At 34.3% G+C, this 22,140-nt stretch overlaps 1 protein-coding gene across 2 annotated transcripts; it reads right to left on the bottom strand.

Moving 5' to 3' along the window:
• Positions 1–279: 279 nt before the first annotated feature.
• LOC124412248 (E3 ubiquitin-protein ligase AMFR-like) lies at positions 280–19,056 on the bottom strand. 2 transcript variants are annotated; one of them, XM_046891978.1, is made up of 7 exons: positions 18,673–19,056; positions 9,319–9,576; positions 6,954–7,109; positions 2,911–3,233; positions 2,379–2,766; positions 1,929–2,170; positions 280–1,837 (listed from the first exon to the last, which is right to left on the bottom strand). In XM_046891978.1, the coding sequence occupies exons 1-7, from the start codon at positions 18,937–18,939 to the stop codon at positions 1,621–1,623; spliced, it is 1,851 nt and encodes a 616-aa protein (XP_046747934.1). In that variant the 5' UTR covers positions 18,940–19,056; the 3' UTR covers positions 280–1,620. The 2 variants fall into 2 exon arrangements, with proteins under 2 accessions (XP_046747934.1, XP_046747943.1); XM_046891987.1 differs by lacking the exon at positions 9,319–9,576.
• Between the last annotated feature and the right edge of the window lie 3,084 nt (positions 19,057–22,140).

A 22,140-nucleotide genomic window follows, 5' to 3' on the forward strand; every position in this document is an offset into this window, starting at 1 on the left:
AGTAGTAAGTCAATAATGCAACAGACACGTTGTAAGAGATCTCAATGGTAACTTCTATGGTTAAAAGCAACGATAAAACTACGGTACCAAAATATGCAAACTTTTTTCTAATTTTTTCTCTCTCTCTCTATCTCTCTGTTCTTAAGATTAGTAGAAGATGATGATACGATAATTACAGATACACACAAGAATTTTAAGATCGAACAAACCTCGCGTTTCCACAGTCGTAACAATTTCATTCGGCAAATTGTTTCAATTTATATAGGTATTTATATTTCGTTTTCTAAATAATTTTTGGCAAGGTTGCGTGAAACAGATGGAAGATTGTAAGAATAAAAGTAATTATAACACGGAACTATATTAATTCAAAAGTAAAAATCGAATGATTTATAATCTCACTTCAGGTACTATTATACTTGCGCAAGAAAGTTATCCAATATATTTTTCTCTACTGTCGGGCACCCACGATTTGTTCATTTTCATTTATTTAGCAATTTCACAAGTGGACTGGACACATGGAATCGTGATAATAAAGTACGAGACATAATTGTTGAGAACAATGAAGCAGTTTGATCGGCTTGCTACATAGTTAGTAACTAACAAAAAGTACAATGCACTCTGTGATGCGGAAGGCGAATTAAAACTACGATGCGATTAGTGGAACGCAGAACTAATTATTATTACTATTATTATCACGAAATATATAGTGTACAGACGTACCAGAATACGAGGAGAAAAAATTGTTCTTTTTTGTTTTTTAAATAAATTAAATCAATTGTTAAAGATTATTTCGAAACACGCATTGTAACATTTATCAACTTATGAGTGAGCCATTGATTGTCAATTTTAATGTCGTGTTTACTGGTTGGTATAGCATACGTGTGTACGTAAAGCACTATAAGCACGTCTGCGATGCTAAACATGATCTATTTCGCAGTACGTAGGCAACCGCCAAAAATCTTCAACTGTGGGAACGTCTACCTATACTTGCTCAATTTCCATACCTTTAGAATGAAATTTTCAGTTTGATAAAATTCCGAATGAAGCAGCCATTCGTGTAACGAAATATCCGTAACCGTTTCTCAAATTTGTGTCAATAACCCTGCGATAGACGCATATCGACTAAGGACGAAATATTGAATAATTGAAGCCGTAGCAAATCATGGAGTGATCTCCTTTTCTCGGTATCATCGAGTAAATTGGAGAAAACATCTTGTGCCTTGAGATTGGGTAAAACTCGCATCGTCATAGGCAGAAAATCGCACACAGTTAAATCAGGTGGGTGTAACAGCGAAAGTTTTTAAATATTTTTACATATATTATCATTAAATGAAAAGCGGCGAGCCTCCAATAATAAATATCATTCTTCGGCGCGAGTATTAAAATGATGATTTACTCTCCTCGTGAGCTTACCTCTTATTTTTCTCTGTTTTTTCTCTGCTTTTTCTCCCTCTCACTCTTGCTTTCTACCTCCACCGAGTTTGTAAAACGGAGATCAATGAACGAGAGAGTTCGTCTAGACTAAATCATTCACAGCTCGATCGCATCGACAATCTGAACTGTGTTTTATAGTCGAAGATTAATAAGCTGCGATCCGGCAAGCATTGCGGTGGCTCCTTTTCAGTTATGAGAAAGGCTTATCCTCGGTGTAACGTTGTTCGGATGCACGGGGGACGAAACGTCCAACGATGTATCAGACTCATTATGATGGGGATGTCTCTCAAAGTATTTCCGACGAGCCGTAAGAAGCATGTGCTCTTTTCTACGCTGCAAGATCCTTTCCCTTTCCATTGACGATTTCGAGAATCGTCCACCGAGATTGGACGGCTCTTCTCCGCTGAAGTTGCCAAGTTTATTACACGTAAATACAAACTCAGAGAGAAATAGAAAAATCCCAATAACGCTGAAAACTTTTTGGACAAGCTTACCTATCAGCTGCTGGTATATCGAGTCTCGGATCCAAGGTGTCTTGGACTAAAGGAATGGGCAAGATGTGAGCTGTTGTGGTTTGCGTCGTAGTCGCTGGCTCTACTTCCGGTTCTTCAATAACGTGGTGCGGAGGCAAAAGCCTGCTGTCCAGGATGTTCTCAATTGTGATTTCGATCGATCGAGTCCCTCTCAAGTCCTCGAGAATCACATTGCGAGGATAATAGGGAAACAACTGTTGGACCTGAAATTGAAAAGCAGCCATTGCAATTTAAGGAGTGAACTTCAAATGTGACCAAAAGTTAGATAATATTATTGCGAAACGATGAACCGAACATATTTATTTAGTCTCAAATCTGTTGCAGTCAAACCCTGAAAATCAATTCAACTTTGATCTCTTGAAGAATAAGAAGAGAAATTGCAAAGAAACGTCGAAAAAGAATCTGTCTCACCTGTCTAGCCATAGCATCAAGCTGCGAATTGGTGTGCGCCAATGCAGAAATATCGCCTCTGATCCTGTTATGGGTGACCTCGACGGAGAAGCTAGGCAGCCAAGAGACGTATCTGGATCCGTCGAAGTGGAAGAAGTGATTATCGTTACGACGCGCAGGTGTAGGGGATTCGGAGGGTATTTCGGGAGCGTTTTCCCTGTGATTGGCTTGCATACTCAGGGCCAATCTGCACGTTGGACAGGAAGTGTCCTGCTCTAGCCAAGACTGCAGACAAGAGTTGTGAAACAAATGTCCACAAGGTAGTTTCCGAGCAGTTTCCATTTTTTCCCAGCAAATAGCGCAGTTGTCGGAATTCTCGGCTAGTTCCTCTTGCGACGCCATCGGGTAGCTGAGGTGAAATAATTTTGTCAGAATGATTCAAAGGTGACCTTGACGGTAAATTTCTAGCAAGTATCTCTCTCAGTTATTAATAATACAGACTCAAATTTAAATGAAAATCTTAGCTTCTTTAATTTAATTAACAGCAACTTACTTTTGTTCCATGTGACTAAGCACAGCGAGATAATTTCTATGCTTTGTTATACGTCGTTGAATTTCATGGAATAGATATCTGAGCTGCATACAAATAACAAGGGAAGCCATGCTCAGGAATATATTACTCCAAAGCAGCATGTGAACGTGATGAAGGAAGTCTACGGCCAGGATTGTAAGTTCGGACGTTAATTCTGTGTAATAGGCTAGCGGACCTCGCTTATCCCAAGAACGTGGCGACGTGTTACCAGCTCCTCGGGTATCGTAGAGATGTATTGCGTATCGTAGCATAACGTGGACCGTTCTCACCCCCAATAAAATGCACTGAAACAAAGTGGAGTAACAAAGTGTCAATATGATGCTGAAGAAATTCGTTTTACATTTTGTTATTGAGAAGTCAAGGACATTTTCTATAATTTTAAATTTCCATATTCGAATATTTGTCCACATTTTATACTTTAAACAGGAATTTTTAAGGATCAAATTTTTACAGGCATTGTTACAGATATTCTCGAAACTTGAAAAAACCGGAAAAAATTTACTGTCAAACATAAATTATTCTTTGCAAATATCAGCTGAAATTATAGGCTTGGAGTATGAATTGTTATTAGCGAACATCAATTTGTGATACTTGATTAAACTGTAAAAAAAAAAAGAAAAAAGATGAAACCAAATATGATTGTGCACAATAAATTTGCTCGACATCAATTTATTTATGCATAAATTGTATGCCAATGTCATTGAAAACAATAAACAATACCGATTATTAATCGTTTTTGATTACTTATTTTAAATTCTTGTTCGTCGAGATTGCACTAAACAGCATAACAAGGACCTATTTTTTAATAAGAAATTTTGATCAAGATTTTTGCAACGTATTTATTCGGCGATTATTTATATTAGAAATTGCAAATGTCTCCTAATAGGTGTTAGAGAATTAAATTGAAAATTTATTTCACTATAAACTCTATAACACGCTGAAGGTCCATTTTGTTTTCTATCGTTGGCATGCATTCCGATGAAGAGTCTAAAAAGATTAGAATTCACTGAAACGCTATACTTTTGAATGATTTCTAGAAATCTCTACATGATAATAATGTCAAGGCTGCAGGTAATTAAACGTCAACATACGCGGTGATAAACTTGATGAATAATATCTTAATTTATGCCAAATCCCGTATACAAAACGTCGTAATTTCCCCCTTTTGCTCGTTATATGAGTTTTATCCATACTACGAATCGCTTTGAACTAATCTAATAAATCAAATTCTATACTGTATCATAAAACGAGGTTGAAATTCACATCGGAATCAACATGAGGCAAAGATAGTTCGAATGTAAATTTTTGCACAAACAACAGGCGAGATAAATAATAAAATAAGTAAATGAAGCGACATGTTAAAAGTATTTGTTTATGAATTGTTTGCTACATCTGTGTTTGCTGTTTAAATATTGAATCAAGTTGTAAAAATAATGTTGTTCATTCCGATGCAGAAATATATGTACAACGATTCCAAACTCGTTGAGATAAAAAGAAAAAGAAGAAGGATAAAGAAAAAAAAAAGAGAAAAAAATACTGGTATTTTTGCAGCAACATCGAGGGTCGCAACAGTTTTATTTCACCTGTTCGATAAACGACTATTTGAGATATGATAATAACATTCAAATAGTAATAAAATGAAATCGAATGTAAAATTTCAGCTGATGAAGTGTGACGTGTGTGCAGTATGCATGAAAAAATGAAACTTAAAAATAAGAGGCAATGAAATAAGAATACATGAGAATCAGAAATATCAGAATCAAAGTAAAAAGTTAAAGAAAAAGGTGAACAAAGATGTTGACTAATAGGTTGTGGAATTTTTTTTCCTTCTCTTTTTCCGCGACGATTTTTCAAAATGACAACTACTTTGAATTTCTGAGAAAAAAAGAGATAAAATTTAGTGCAGAAAATACGTTTCAGCTCTTTTCCGTCTACGGATAATGTAACAACAATTTTTTCACCCGCATACATTCTGAAGAAAGCGTTTCTCGACGAATTCGCAATATTATATTATTCCCGATTCTCGTTAATCCAGCAGCAATCAAATATTCCATGAATTGACGCAACATCCAGACTTTTGAAATATCCAAGAAGTTTTTCATTGCAAAATTGCGGTCGCCTATAAACTGGTTGGAAGACGAAGAAAAAATATATATATATACATTCATCATCCATCTTACGGTTTACACCTCCGAAAGTAATTAAGAGATTAAATTAAAATCAGTATCAGTATATTATAAAATATAAAAAATTCGGCCATCTTCTGGCTTGCGAATATCAAAGAACTGTTGAAAAAATCTTCGAGGTTAGGAATTCGAAATTTATGCGGACGGATAAAGGCGTTCGAACAAATTTTTAAGAATTCATTAACGATCACGATGGAATATTCTTTAACGGTATATATATATATTCCGTAAATTTAGAAATTCTCCGATTGAAAAGAAGAAAACAAAGAAAAAAATAATCTAGTCGTAAGAATTCGATGCCACCTACAGCGAATCCTTACAAGTTATTTGTCGCGAATTTTTAATTCAACTATGAACAACATTTGGTTGAAATATGAATGTTTTAAGCAATAACTTGTTAATTAATTTGGCTGGCCTTGAAACTATTTGCTTCGATGAGTTTCAAGGCAATAATTAAAACCTGAGGAAAAAAAATCTTTTTACATCTTTTTTTTTTTCACATTCTCGTTACAATATCGAGTAATTTAATTTTTTTTTTAACCGACAAGCTATAAATCGTATAATTCCTTTTCTCGATCGTGAAATATTTTCGCCCGCGAATAACGATAAAAATACTTACATATGTTTAGGAAGAAAAAAACTGGTTTACGCCACTCGGCGTTCGACTAAAGTCCAATATTTCATTCGAATCGATCGAATTTGATTATTATAAATACGATACGCGAATAGATTTTTACTTTCGTATTATTACCTAATAATTCGATATAATAAATATTGCGACCGAGGTAAAATATATTTCTATTTCTTTTTGTCTCTTATTCTCTTTCCGCACGATTGTTACTATCCTTACGCGTATATATTATACATTCCGCATAATATTGAGAATTCTAAAAAAAAAATGATTGCGCATTATTAATAAAGTCTTCGAACTCATAATTATGTAAAAAAAAAAAAAAAAAAAAAAAAAAAAAAAAAAAAAAAAAAGAAACACGACCGTATGCCGATTAGGTATAGAAAGAAATCGAGTCGAGCATTTACATCGAAAGTTGATCTGAAATTTCCTCAACTTACAACTTAATTTGGTCTTTTATTTGCCTATACCTATCGATTTCTAATTGATGGATTTGTATTTAAACTTTAACGCTCGTTTTGAATATTTTGAATCGTTAAAACGAATTATAAGCTAGTGGAAAATTTTTATCGGTTAAATCATTTGAAAACAGAAAGAAAAAAAAAAAAAAAAACGAAACAAAAATATAACAAACTATGAATTTAAACATACTTAGTATATTTAATAAAATGTTGATCAAGATTTGTTTTTTTTTTTTTCTAATCTTACGCCTGAAGATATAAATTATTGAAGATTTCTCTTCGTTGTGAAAAAAAATTGTATTCAAGCTCACATCTTGTCGAGGGTGAGAAAAAGAAAAATCTATAATCGCATTATCATATTATTTAACACCCAGCTGTGTTTCAATATCCGTGGGGCTGCTGCAGCTGATCGTTTTCACGCGTCAACGAAGCGGAAATCAATATGATGCATATACCTATATATATATGTATATTACAGATATAAGGAGTTCAAAAACCGAATCAATTTATTGGAAAATAATATCATTATTATCATACCTCGTGCATTAAAGATAAGGTAAGAAAAGAATGGAGAAAAAAACAAAACACGAAGAATAATAATAACAACATCTCTGCTTATCAATCCTGCAACAATATACTTAATTTCCTTAAATATTGCTATCATCGTCGTTATTGTTCTTATTATTATTATTATTATTACTATCATTATTATTATTAAAAGCTCACCTCGGCTGCCATAAAAGCGAACGTGTTGAACGACACGAAGAAAAAACCAGCCGCGATGCACATCAACAACATGAATGACGAAAGAGCTAGGATCGCGGTAAGGAGACCCAAAAGTCGAACGTGACTCCACCCGGGAGTCGTCGGCGAGAAGGAGAGCTGAAAATTGAGAAAAAGACGAGTGAAAAACATTTATTTATGTATAATTATGCAAGTGAATATAACCGGCGGGGGGAGGGGGGGGAGGGGGGGGCTTATGGTTCGGGGTTAATTTTTGACATTATCGTCATCATCATTATCATCATCGTATCATTGTCTGTCAAACTAATGCAACCTGGCGCTGACATTTGACCGTGTTTTTAGCATCCAGATGGTAAAACAGGACATATTATTGAATACGTTTGATGAATTGAGATGACATGAGTAATTTGAAACCGCAAAAAATTACGATTTGCCTCCAATTAAAATCACAAACTTAGGTTATCTGGTGATAAAATGGCGCCGACAACCAGGCTCTGACGTCATGAGGACATTTTCGAATGGTCAACTGTCACTTGTCGACCGCTCTCGATTCTAGGGAATTTGTTCTTTTCAGGGAAAGATTGCTTCAGACTGCGTGAATGGATGTCAGTAAATCAAAATTAAGTAAATTGAACCTTTGAAGTCCTTTGAAGAAAAACTCTTGGTATAAAACTCAACGTCTATCATCATTACGTAATCTGTATAAAACGTATATGTCTATGTCCGTATGTTCGCTTATAACTCGAAAACTGCTGAACTGATTTTGATTCTTTTTTTCTGCCTATTAGCCACAATGTTTGTCCAGATTTTAGGCTACATTCCATTAAAACAAAACTGATAGTTTCGGAAATATAATGATATTTGTAAGGTTGGCTAAACACTTACAGATAGGGAAAATTAGGTTCAAAAGTTATCAAGATCTCGACAAGCTCAAGAAAAAAGTTTACCGCGAGAGCATGTAGCTATATCTAAATAGTTTTACCACAGAAAGTAAAATTTGAAAATATTCACAGACGGAGCCGCGACGAGCTCCTAATATTTATTATAAAATACAATTATGCAACACGATGTATATTCGCCAACAGCTTGTTGACATATATATATATATATATATATATATATATACCAATAATGTATGTATAACTGACATGTTATTGGCAGCGTTTTATCGCATCTGCCGCAACATTTCGTGCGTTATTACATCCTGTGCACAGTTATTGGCACCAGTTTATCGCATCTGCAGCAAAATTTCGTGTACGTTATTACATCCTGTGAAAATTAAATGCACGGCATTTTATCCCGGAATGCCAATTAATGCCAAAGTTTAAATATAAACTTATATGAGTAGTAATAATAATTGTTATTATTCTGTACATTATTTATATATTGCAGAGAGATAGAGAGTGAAAGAGTGACAATAAAAAATAATTTCGGCACGTGAAGTCGTGAACTGACCACAGTTTGCATGCTAATAATAGGGAAAAAAAAAAACTTTTAATCATATTATATATTTATTATACTATGCAGTTTGTTTTCAACTTCTTAATTCTTCATATTTTCATAGATAAGTAGATAACAGAAGAGTCGTGACGTGTTTAAAAGAAAGAAAAATCGATCGGACTAATTCGATTAAAAATATCGAAGATTTTTCACTGCGGAATAATATCAAATATGATATATATATATATATAAAAATGAAGAAAGTTTCATTTTAAAATCGCAGGGACTTCCCGACTTGTATGACTTCGAAACCTCCCCTATATATATATATATATATATATATATATATCTGCATCGTTGCATATCGATACAACACCAGCTGTAAATAACATAAAAAAATTTCTACGCTAGTAAAGTTTCACACTGTCAGGAGAAATGGTCAGGAATAAAAATAAAAATTGGTTTTAAAATTGCAGAGCCTCGTGTATAAAATTGCTTTCAATGTTGAACACCGGAATTATACAATAAATAATAAACTGTTTGTGAGAGGAAAAGATGGGTTATAGACAACGTAATGTAATCTTGCAGCTAGACTGTATACGTATAAGATTGGATATACTTATTGGATTGTCCAGCTGCTAAAGGGATTATTTAACGGCAATTAGGTGAAGCAGGTTCACCTTGAGGCTAGGCAATTGCGTAAAGAATAAAAGATAGAGAAGAGAAAAAGAAACAACACGTAGAATGAATTGTCGAAAATATTTGTCGAAATTTAATTTGAAAAAAGCCTCGACTAGTGAGAAAAATTAAGAGAATCTTGTGTTCTTCGTTTTTATCTTCTTCCCTTCCAAACTCGTAAACACAAGAGAGAGAAAAGAAAAAGAGAGAAATTTATCGTTATACTCACATATTCGAAACGGTCTTTGCACAGCTGACTGAGGAGGCTCAAAAATCCAAGAGCCGTAAACCAGGCGCACCAAAGGACGACTTCGTCCATGTACTGTACGTTGAGTACACCAAAAACGAATATGAACTTGTAGAAAACGAAGTTCCAAAATTTATCCTTAAGGTGTTGTCGCTCGGAAACTCGAAGCTCGCCAAAAACCAATTTCTGAATTGATTTACCGACGAGTATCAAAACGCAATACGCCATGTTTATCAGCGTCTGTAAAGCAGAAGAAAGAAGAAACATACTTTAGTCATTTTCACAATAAAAACTTCGAGATATTTTATTTATTTAAAAAAATTTTTACCCCAGCTTTTACGTTCTATAACTCATTAAATATGATCGATCAAAATATGATCAAAGTGTCATTTTGTAGGGAATTGAAGTCTTTTTCAAATTCGTATCGTTGCGTGTAATACATCGATTTCTGTGAATCATGATATAAACGCAGTGAAAAAGATAAATAAATAAATAAATGGAACAAATAAAATACAAGAATAAATAGACCGTGCAAAATAAAGAATATAGAGTAAAAATTGAACTTGGTTTTTTGTTTTTTTTTTTGCTCCTAAATCACACCGCCCGCGAATAGACACCAACGAAAAATATCATCTGCATAATTGCGAGTTGCAGGGGTCGGAGGTTCCACACAATGAACGCGTCTCGATTGAAATCAATCTATTGAATTACACCAATGCCGTTCACTGCACCGTTTATACGATAAAGGACTTGTACCAAGTACGGTAACGTATACATCAGCCGAATATATATGTGCAAATTAATTAAACAAGGTTTACGATAATAATTACAAAGGCATTACACACAACCATTGAGGGTGAATGACCCCATCATAAACTTGTAATGGAAGAAACTTATTTTCAATGCGTGCCAATTGGAAAAAGTTAATTATTATACACGCCATGATTTAAATAACAAGACGTCGTTATTCGCAAGAATTTTTTTCTTCTCCACAATTTTATACCTACAGAAGAAAAAAGAACGAAAAGAAATTTCATTCAATTTTTATCTATATACGATTGGATGAATTTAAATTTTTACAAACTGTCGCGTTTTACGTACACAGAGAAATTATTACGCGAAATGAAGAAAAGAATAGAAGAAGAATAGGGGAAAAAAAAAAAAAAAACTTTTTCAACTAATGGGAATGAAAATTTGTCGAAGGGTGAATGATTTTTTGTAAATTGAATTTGAAAAGAAAGATATTATTATTATAACACCTACCTACAAAATGTCGAAACAACTATTTTCATAATTATCATATGTTTTGAAAAAAAAATTTCATGTGTATATACATATATCTTACATTATACTGTCAGTGTGTAAAAAGAAAATAATTTCTCTTCTCATACTTTTTATTTCGTGTGAATGACCTCCGTACAGTTTCGCCGAAAAAGGTGTTCAGACAAAACAGTAAAAAAACATTTCCAAACAGACTGCATCAGGCATAATAATTTAGTTCGTTCATACTACACTGTATACGTTATAAAACGGTATAATGGTAACTCATATTCGCACGTAAATTGCGTAATAACAAGTAATCGCTGAAATTACTTTACATATCTTGTTGTGATGAGAATACGCGCATTTTCCCACGCAAATTTCACATATACATATATGCATGTGGAAACCATACATTTATTCTCATTCCTACCTAACCTAACCTAACCTAACCTAACCTAACCTAACCTAACCTAACATTCATTCCCATTTGCAAAAAGATATACGCAATATTATAACTGTACAGTTTATTTATACATGTATATAATTATTTTGCAATTTTCAACGCCGTATTAAACTTTTTCCTTAAGATCACGTGGTACTCCTACCCTTACCGACCGAGCAAACTCGCGCGTTTCCTTTCTGTATTAAATAAACAAACGAACGGAAAGAAGTGAAATTTCGAGGGTTACTCATACCCGGAAAATCGTGAAAAAGAAATCTGTGGTTTTTCGACACACTGTTTTCATGCAATATTGATTCGTCGCTAGACGATAACTAGGAATTAAAATAATTCCGTGAAATTTGACCCGTTTCCGTCCGTTTGCTTGTTTAATACAGGAAAAAAAAGAGCGAGTTTGCTCGGTCGGTAAAGGTAGAATTACTACATGACCTTAACATCATTTTTGTTCCACCTACTCCGGAGTATTGTATTGACTCATCGCTTACACACTTGTTAATTATAATTAATTATTATCGGTGTTTCTTCATTCGTGTAATCGTTTATTCATTAATTCATTCATTAGATTTATTCATTCGTGCTTACTATTATCGTTGCTATTGTTGTTATTATTACAGGTCTCTGTAAGGCAAATGATTAATAGAAAAAAAAAAAAAATTAAAACATAAACAAATAAAAATTACATACGAATGATACGATATATTACACTGCGTTTCGTTACTTTGAATGCAAAAAGAATTGAGACAAGAAATCAATGTCGAAAAAAAAAAAATCGTTACAAGGTCTGAATCACCGCCACCGCATGGTCATACATACACAGGTAATATACGTCACGTATAAAATCGATGAGTCAATTTTGCAGTTCCGAATCCGTTGATTATAAATGAGTAAACAAGTATAGTGAACACAGGTATAAGGTACACACATACATACAAGCCGTTTTTATGTCCGTGTTGATGAGGCAGAAGATGCTAATGCAAAATGACGAGAATAGCTAAAGCGATTTCGTCGCAGGCAGGGATTTCCGGAGCCGGTGAAAAATAGTAGTCGTTCGTTTACATTTTTTTTTTACATAAATTTACAAATGAGGATGTACAATTATACATACATACAAAATGAATTATTCATTATATTTAAATTTGTGTATATATGTGCTTAGCTAAAGAGATAATAAAGATCTCGCTTCAAGAAATGAAAACTTTCTTATTGATAGATATAAACGTGATAAAAGAAACAAAGTTTTATTATTGGACGCGTATAAATTGATGAATATTTGCAAAAGTCTTAAGAATTTATTAATCTTGACGTAACAACTGTTCTGGCGAAAAAAATATTTTTCAGTATCGACGATTTGTTATATATATTTATTTCTTTTATTATACATGCAAGTAAAAGCATTTTAATAATTAATTATAATTAATTCGTTGAGTATATATCTATATGTATGTATAGTTATATATGCAATAATACAAAGTGTACAATTCATTCTTATGCAATATGAATTGTCGTAAGTTGGTTATTACATTCGAGAGGCTTCGATCGTTCGTTACAGTAACATTATATATGGAGCATTCCAAGTGAAATCAAGGAGTCATTTCCCTCGGGTAATCAGATTTTTTTTTTTTTTTACATTGATTCCGCTTCAAAAAAAGTCCAATTTTTTGTAAAAACTTTCTCGCTCCTCATTCGTGTATAAACGCAACGATCGTTGTTGCGTCAAAAAAAAAAAAAAGGACAGAAAAAAAAACATTTTTACATTTTAAAAAAGTTACGCAAGAATCTAATGATGACCTGATAGAAACGACTCCTCGATTTCACTTGGAATGCATCATACATATCTAACTGAAGCGTTCAAAAATTTATCTGGCCGTTTTTAAAACGTTTACACAACCAACTAACGTTCACCCGGAAGAGGAGTTGAAGAGAAAAAATAAAAAAAAAAATGAAAAAAAAAGTAAATAAAGGTACGGTTACACGCTGAATATAATAATAAACTAATACGAAAATTGTAATAATAATATGACTAGTTAGCCAGCTGGAAGGTTAAACGCTTTTTCTTTTTCGTAATTTCAATGTCGGATGGTCGTAGATCGGCTTTAAATATAAGAAAAACAAAAAAAAAAAAAAAAAAAACCACACACACACACATACCAAAAACTCTAATTTTTTCAGATTTTTATTTCAAGTCCTGAGACTCTCTGCTGGCGTTTTTTTTTTTTTTTTTTTTTTTGTCCCCCTCAATTATCAGAGAGAGAGAAAGAATTTTTTGACTGATGATATAATTTTCAAATTCAATGTGTAACCGAGATTGAAAAGGTTGTTGAGATAATGAAATAAATCCTGTTATATAAAAACACTGACAGTTAGAATGTGTAACAAATCAATCGTAAAATAAATTCTATTTGTATACGTACAATAATGATAATAACCCTTCTTCAATTTGGAATAATTATACGTAACGTAAAAAAAAAGAATTAAGAACTCACGAACTTAATATGACGAAATATTGTTGTAATAGATGATGAAACCGACAGTGACTAGGATAGATAATAATAATAACAGGTGCATCGAACAGAATGGCTGTGTATAACTGCGAATGAAATCGTATTACAAGCGAAACAGTTCCCAATATGCAATTGATATATATATTTATATAAAACGATAAATGAAACGTTCTTGTTAAATGACAATAACCATAACTTGTAATAATTTGAATAAATCAAAATTACATTTTCTAATAATAACAATACATTGCCTGAAATTTAACAATAATAATGAATGATTGAGAAGAAAGAAAGAGAAAAGAAAAGAAAAAAATAAAACTATGTATTATTATACACAACGATAGGTATTAATCTTTCGAAGGATTATTTTAGAAATTTCACCAAAATGTGAATAATTTATGAACACAAAATAAATATATATATATATTTTAACAAAAATATAATAGAAAGTAGCGAGAATGATCAAAGCCCCCATTTAATGTGTTACATAAGAGGTAAAACGGATTTGGTTAATATTCTTTAAACCGGGTATAGCGTTATATATATATATATATATATATATATATATATATATATATACAGCGTTATGTAAACATTATATACCTATATATGTAACTGTTTTGCCGCGAGAAAAGTGTATCACTGGACCAAGGCTGCTGCTGCGGTTCTGTCCCGCATTATACATATATATACATATACACATATGTAAGTGTGTGTGTGTGTGTGTGTTTACAATATAATATGTACATAAAGCCATTTGACGAAATTTTCTTCTTCTTTCCTTCTCTGCGTGTGAAAAAATATATATATTCTTGTTTGTAAAGGTGATTTTCAAAATGTGGATAGATGCTAATCACCGGGTACACGGGTTAATAATAATAATAATAATAATAATAATAATAACAATAACAACAACCACAACAACGACAAGAACGAAAAAAATAAAAAATAAAACAAAATAAAATGAAATCAACAACAAACACAACAGCAACAACAATAATTGAAATAATAATAATAATAATACTATACTGCAGCGCTAAATACTCGAAAGAGTACCTACTTTAACATTTTTTCTTTCCCTCGATAACAAATCCTTAGCTTAAAGTCAATGAATTTACAGCAAATATTGATATTAAGATGATGTTATGTTCAGTCTTTACCGACCGAGTATTATTATCCAACGCCTACGCAACACAACTGTTGTGAGCCAAACACAAATATTGAAAAAAATATTTTCTCTTCGCGCAACGATAATGGCGATTTATTAGGTATAATTAAATTACCACTTATATGTACGGTAGATTTACATTTTCTGGCTTTGTCCTCGGGTAAAACAGAATGAAAAGTTGTTGACTAGAGTTTGTTTTCAACAATTTCGTCGGCATTGAATGTTTTACATGAGCGATTCGTAAGGTTAACTGAGCTAAAGAAAATCGATTATATTATCGGGTCCAAAACAATAATCGAACACAAATCGATTGAATAGGTAAAAATTAATCAATTTATCGATTAATTCCTTTGTTTTTTAAACTGTGCATTCGAAACCAGATTTTCATAAATTCCAATACGTATAAGCCCTTAATAACGGTAAAATTTGTTGATAATTTAGAATTTCATTGAAAATATTTCTCAATTTCAAGGGAGTACAAAAAAAAAAATAAAAAAAAATAATTGAAGAATACTAATCGAGCCGATCGATTAATCGAATTTGTAAAATAATCGATTGTAATCGATTATTCGATTAAAATAGAATCAATTATTTTCTTTCGTTCTCTATTCATAGGCTTTGGGAATAGACAAGTGATATCGTACTTGGTCGGCAAGTAAATATGTATAATGTATGTATGCACTGGCTATTTCAACGAAACTACGTATATCATTCGTCGAGAATGTTTGTTGCCAACAACGTTGCATGATAATCGTCGCTACAATAATCATAATAATAATCATAATAATAACAATAATAATAATAATAAAATAAGAAGAAGAAGAAGAAACAACAGACCCGATAAATACCAGTAAGACAGAGAATTGCGTTGCGTCACAACAATTCAATCTCATTCTCATTCTCATTCTCATTCTCAGCTCCTCTCATGCACGCTCTGTGTATGTAAAATTTGGCACAGACCGTACATTGCAGCAGCAGAGACACAAAAAGTGTGATAAGACAAATGTTGAGGCTCGCATGCAAAACATATGATACTTATTGTTAGAGGCGAGTGCAAAATTTCTGCAGTGTGTGTATAAGGGAGGAATAAATCGACGTAAGATTTACCCACCGATTGTCTACGTGTACATGCAGTTGTGTCTTCCTATCGTGTTATAAGGAGCCGAATGACGTAAGCGAATCACTGCTGCAGGAGTTGCGCAGAATTGGAATTTCGAAGAAACCCCAAAACAATCTCTCTACACGTACATACTATATAGATATATATATATATATATATATATATATATATAAACTGTGTAACATTATTACATACCAACCTATTTTACTTCCGGATTTTCCGCTGCTCTCTCTGTCTCTATATATATATATATATATATATATGGGGCATTCCACGTCAAATTAGGAGCTTATGTACTTCACCCCCTTCGATTCTGACCATTTTTTAGTAGGTACAAGGTTCTCACCGACCCAAAATGAATCTCGAATATTTTTTTTTTTTCAGATTTTCTTTAGCCACTCATGAAATTTGTATGATAAAATTGCAAAAACGAATTACGAAGAGGTCGTTGTCAAAAATCGTTGAAAAATTCACCCCGATTCTATGATTCAATATGTTCAATGTTCACATACAATATGGTACGTAGATATATTATACTTATGGCATTCGTAGTTGCATTCGCGATATTTATATACCGTTTACAATGTACATACGTACACAGGTTCGTTGATATACCTTCTTACCTACTATGTATTATATATATATATATATATATGTATAGTTGGTATGTTCCGGGTGTCGCAATGACGCAATGTACCAAATACCTTCTTTCTCTCTCTGGTTGGCGCGCACGTTATACCTACGTACATACGTCATCCAAGTATGTCAGATCCACCAAATTTTTCTCAACAACATGTTTGTGCGTACAATGTAGGTGCACATGTGCACACGTGTGTTTCAGCAAGGCGCGATAATGATCGTCTGGCTAGTTTGAGTTTTGTCTCTGGCTATGATGCGTGGTCACTTTGTTCATGTGCATATACATGCATACATAGATCGTGTCGTATGTATGCGGAAGAAGCAATTTCGTTCAATGTATAGCATCATCCGCACGAAGTTTGAGAAACAAAATTTGAAAAAATCCTTCCAGCACTGGTTGAAAAATAAAATATAATAATAAAAAACGATTGTCAAACGAGACAAACGAGAAATTTTTTTTATTTATCACGTGATTGCTGTGCGATTTTAGGAAATTATGAATGTATCTACGTTGCGCAATTCTTCTTCTCTTTCATTGACAATGAGAATGTGATCACATGTTTGATTTGCATAGAAAATATTAATTCTTCATCGGAATGATTAAACAGGCAGAAACGGGTATCAAGACTCCCATTAACAACGTGATCGGCAGTTTAATTACAATTACATGTGTATGTTCAAGTTAACGTGCAATCCTTTCGGATTTAACGATTTTTTTTTTTTTTTTGTTGTAAGGATATATATATATATGTATATATGGCACAGGCCGAAAAGACGTGTGAAAACCGACATTATAGTTTGAAAGTGAAATTCTACCTAAGTCAGATTTGAATTTGAATAAACAAAGGTTTCTCTGTGATCCGAAACAGAATATTGAAGCACAGAATTTCAACTTTGAACTGATAGTTAGCTAGGTATCGATAACTTGAAAGAAATCTAAATTACTTATCCAATTGTGATAAAGAATATATAGCTTGTAAGTGAATTCTTCACAATTGGTCTGATTGCGAGTCAGACTTTGGATAACAATGACGTATTTCTCTTGCCGAGTATAATAATATTATCATGTGTAACTTGTGACAACTGTAAATGATATCGGATTTTTCGATCGACCGAATAACTGAAGTAGAAAAAATAATCCACCCCGGCCACGACAATGAGTCGTGGGAAATTGATTTTTGATATCGATGCGTTTTCCGAAAAACTCGTCACGTTCGTTTCATCACTTTATGACTCTCCGAGATTCATTGAACCGTAAAAAAAAAAAAAGAGCATTAGAGAAAAATCGACTCTTCTTTCAAAGTTTTAAATATAGTAACTTAACATCACGGTGACATTATTCATGGCCATTTTTTTTGCGTTCCAGGTTACCGAGCAATTCAATCTCCGTTGATTATCATTCCTGTTTTACAATTTTATCTCGCACTTTGCAGGAACTTCCTTAACGAGGCTGATTGTACAGTTAATAAGGTCAACATGACGAAACGAAACATCAGATAGTAGAAATTCTCATTATTTTATAATGTAGAATGATTTCCGATGAGTAGGTTTTTCAAAATATGAGTAAATTTCGTTCGTTACGATTTCATACAATTTCATACAATCATAGAAGTTCAAGGTGACGATTTCACCTAATAATCCATCGTTACAGTGACGTTAGCAACTCCAACCTCGTCTTTCTTGCCGATATAAGACTGGACTTGATCATCAGGCTGAAGTCAGTAACGTTAACGTTGGGCAATTTAAAAATCACTTTCAAGGAAATGACTTTTACAAATATATAGATATATAAGTATGTTTAGTTTTATTCATCACGGTTTATCAAAAATTTTCTTAAACATCCATCGTTACAGTATCGTTCCTAACTTCATCCCCATACTCAAAACGAGATTAAAATTAATAAACGTTATCGTAACGAAACATCGGTAAACAAATCATTACTTTCTTATTTCTACAACGATTTTCAAAGAACTAAAATTACAAAATATGAACATATATTTTCACGTTTATAAATATATAACTGTTTACCGAATTTCAAACAGTTCCAAAATCGCGAAGTAACGCTTTTTCCTAACGAAATAAATCGTCGCGAAAACGTTTCAAACTTCACACGATGGAAAGAAGAGAAAAAAAAAAAAAAAAAAAAAAAAAAAAAAAAAAAAAAAAACGGAGGGTGTTCACTCACCCATATGCATCCCGGCTCCTGAACCATGCAGGCGAAGAGTTCCCTCATGTGAACACCAAGGGTTCGGGAATCAACGATGGCCGATGCGTTGTTATCGGTGTTGTTTCCTCCAGCGACGACCAAGGAGTTCGGATGATTATTCCGCCATCCTGGATCCTTGACGATCTGTGCAGCGTAATAAACCGAACAGGACAATATCGCGATGCTTATCGAGGTGTAAGCGCGTAGACTCGGGACCGGTAAACGGTCGAGAAAAACCATCGGCATCTTGACGCCGGTCGGTTATTCCTTTTGCTAATTAATTAATCGCACTTGGGTCAAGTGCAACTACTCGACAACCACCACCACCACTACCACCGTTCACTTGGCGCCCCCCACCCCTGGCTTGGTTTCACCTTAGATGTGTTTTACTCGTTTCTTTGGAGAACTTCGTATTTCCTCTTTTTTCTTCTCTTGTTTTTCTGTTGTTTTTTGTTTTTTTTTTAGATATTTTCTCACCTGCTCACTTTTCACTTTCCATCGTTAAATGATGAGATGTATACGGACTTGTGTGTAACTAGGTGAATGAAACACGTTGTTTTTGTTGAGATGTTTAAGTACGCAGGCAACTATTCACGATATATTACAATTTTGTACACTTGATAAATGGTTTTCTTTCTATCTTTCTTTCTTTCTTTCTTTCTGTTTTTTTGTTCTATGTCTTGTTCTCCTTGATCTTGTTTTGTTTTTAACCTTTAAGTCGTTACGGCGCTTCACAAGAGATACGGGTAGTTATTTTTAGATACATCCTACACTCACTCGCCAATTTATTTATTACGTATGGTTACTCTTGTACGACGATCACTGGTGTAGTTTAGAAACCTGGAATCGAATGCGATAAAAAATTACTCCGAATTCAAGCATATATATAAATATAACTCAGTTTACTATAACTCATTTGCTTTTCAGGGTGTTCTTTTTTTTCAACTTGCACACACTAATTCGCGACTATTCGAAACGAAGAAGAAGAAAATGGTAAAAATTGGGGGGGGGGGGAGGGGGAAACAGCGTTTAAATTTGTGTACAACACAAATGTTTCACGCATTTCTCTGCTGTCAACTTTATGAATCACTCTCGCGTTACAAGATTCAGTTGATTGATACGAGCAAATTTTGAAGGGACAATGACGACCGGCTTCGCGACTCGAAATAGTGAGGTTATGTGTGACACCACGGGGTTAAAACTGAGAAGGAGAGAGATGAAATTTTGCACTGCGGAGATCCTGAAAACCGGAACAACGGAGAAAAAAGTATTTGACGTTTGTAAATAAAACAAAAGGCAGACAGAAACGAAGAACAAACAAACGAAAAAACAAACTCTGTAATATCGGTGCAACCATTCGGCACTGCGGTCAATGCGTCAATGAACAGAAACGCAGGTCCGGCGGATAGAGAAGTGACAGGTCGTGAGATCGGGGCGAAAAGGGGGGAGGGATAATGAAAAAGAAAAGGAGGGCAGTCCGGGGAAAGTATTTGAGACGACTCGTCGAAAGAGAGAAAGAGAAAGAAATAGGGTGAGGTAGGGAGGGAGGGAGGGAAACAAATATCTCATTGTTTGTTTTCAACGTGTATGTATGTACGGTGACCGTGTGTCTCGGTATCAAATCTGATTATTTATATGAATATTATACGTAAGACTAGTTTTTAATCAACGGTAAATGCTTTCCTTTAAACTTTAAAGTTAATATAAACTGGTAGTTTTTATATTGAATTAGAAACAGCATCGCGGATGTGGTGATTGCGGGGAAGAATTATTCAAGGTTGTATAAAAATAAATTTGTATTCGCCCCTCCCAGGATTAGTTGGCTCTGTGAAACGTCCGGGTGATCATTGGGTGGCAAAAAAAAAAGGAAGAAGGACGAAAGTCACGAAATCAGGTACAACGATGGGGGGGGGGGGACATACACACACGCGCAAAGGAACGTCTGTGACGCCAAGTTTTTCGATAACACGGGAGAGATCTGAATTCAACCGACAAATTATGCGACACATAACCAATAAATCGCTGTCGATATGATGCACGTAATCAGGGGTCAAAAGCAGCTCGAGTTTTTTACATCGCTTTCTGGTGATATTCCGCCGATTTTCGTACCTCTGTCGGAACGAAGTCGGCGAATTTTAACTCTCCTGGATCCTAACAGCAGTTCGCTACGAGCAGCACCGAGACTGCTGACATAATATCGACGGAATTGTAACCGTACGTTGCGACGCTCCGAACTCCGCATCCACCACGCACTATTTTTTCAGCGACGCAAGCTGAAATCCATTCCGGAATTATTATCTCAATAGGGGAGGAATTTTCGGCCCCGGAATCGCGATTACGCGACGAACAACCTTCGGGCTTCTCGTGCCACGGCTGACACACAGCAGGCACCATGCACACGGCACACGTATCTTTTTCACTTTGCAGTCAGACCAATCCCGAGGCTGTGTTCCTGTGCTGTGATCTAGGCGGCAGTCAGCTTTCGTCGCGAATCGTTCCGATTACCGCAACGACGGGATGCCGGGCGATAGTCGGTCGGTAAGTTACCGACGGAAAAGGTGCCTGCGTTTTGGTACAGGTGGCGCCGCTTACCGTCTCGATTCTCCGACCTGTGACTGCACAATTCGATACGACTGAAGCGGAAAATTCATTGCACTAAATGCAACATGAATGCAACGGTAGATCATTATTCAGACGAACGGAAAAATTCCATGATTTAGATAGATTTCCGAGATTCCCGGAGGTCGCTTCTCAAGCTCAAACTCAAACTCAAGAATGCAAGGTTACTTGATGTCGGGATTTAAGTCTCTAATACGCTGTTGGCTGACGATTGTTGAAGTCTGCATTTTCACGGGCAGCAAAATGCTGTCGCGGCATTTTGCAGCCTAGTTCTTGGTCAATAGGAATGCCAAGAAAATATGTAATTCGTAGTAAACGGCTCCCACTGATAAAGAAGCTACCGGATCGCTAGCAGGGCTTCTTATGGGCCCAGATCCACTTACCCACCGAGTACTAGTCAGGAAAATTTACCCAGAATACACTTTTCGATGACGTTTCAATATTATCTCTACAAGATAGTCAATTTATGATGACATCTTTGAACAATAAGACAAACTGTTTCAAACATTATGTCGATAGGTAGAATTTGAATTATCGACTCGTCATTACTATTTATGATAACAGTAAACTGATTGAAAATATGTAAAGAGTTAAACAAAGAATATATTTTTTGAAAATATTCATAGCTCCAAATGAATTATACTGAAATTGTACCGTTTTTTGTATAAACTACAACGGAGGAAAAAATTAATTGCTGTAATAATTTCGTTGTGATTATCAGTATTTTATTGAAATAGGTTTTATTTACCGGCTTGAAAGACCGTTACTTGCATATATAGGTCTGTTTATTGCCATATGAGAAATCATGTTGAATAATTTTCTCAGAAA

Source organism: Diprion similis, chromosome 2 (assembly GCF_021155765.1).
Source record: "Diprion similis isolate iyDipSimi1 chromosome 2, iyDipSimi1.1, whole genome shotgun sequence".
In the NCBI taxonomy this organism is placed as follows: Eukaryota; Metazoa; Arthropoda; class Insecta; order Hymenoptera; family Diprionidae; genus Diprion; species Diprion similis.

What these genes read in the sequence shown, in the direction of transcription:
- LOC124412248 (XM_046891978.1), bottom strand. Translation starts at nt 18,939, where the DNA reads ATGCCGATGGTTTTTCTCGACCGTTTACCGGTCCCGAGTCTACGCGCT. An exon ending in AGGAGCCGGGATGCATATGG is followed by an intron (nt 9,577 to 18,672) that starts GTGAGTGAACAC and finishes TCTGCTTTACAG; the next exon opens with ACGCTGATAAACATGGCGTA. An exon ending in TCGCTTTTATGGCAGCCGAG is followed by an intron (nt 3,234 to 6,953) that starts GTGAGCTTTTAA and finishes ACTTTGTTTCAG; the next exon opens with TGCATTTTATTGGGGGTGAG.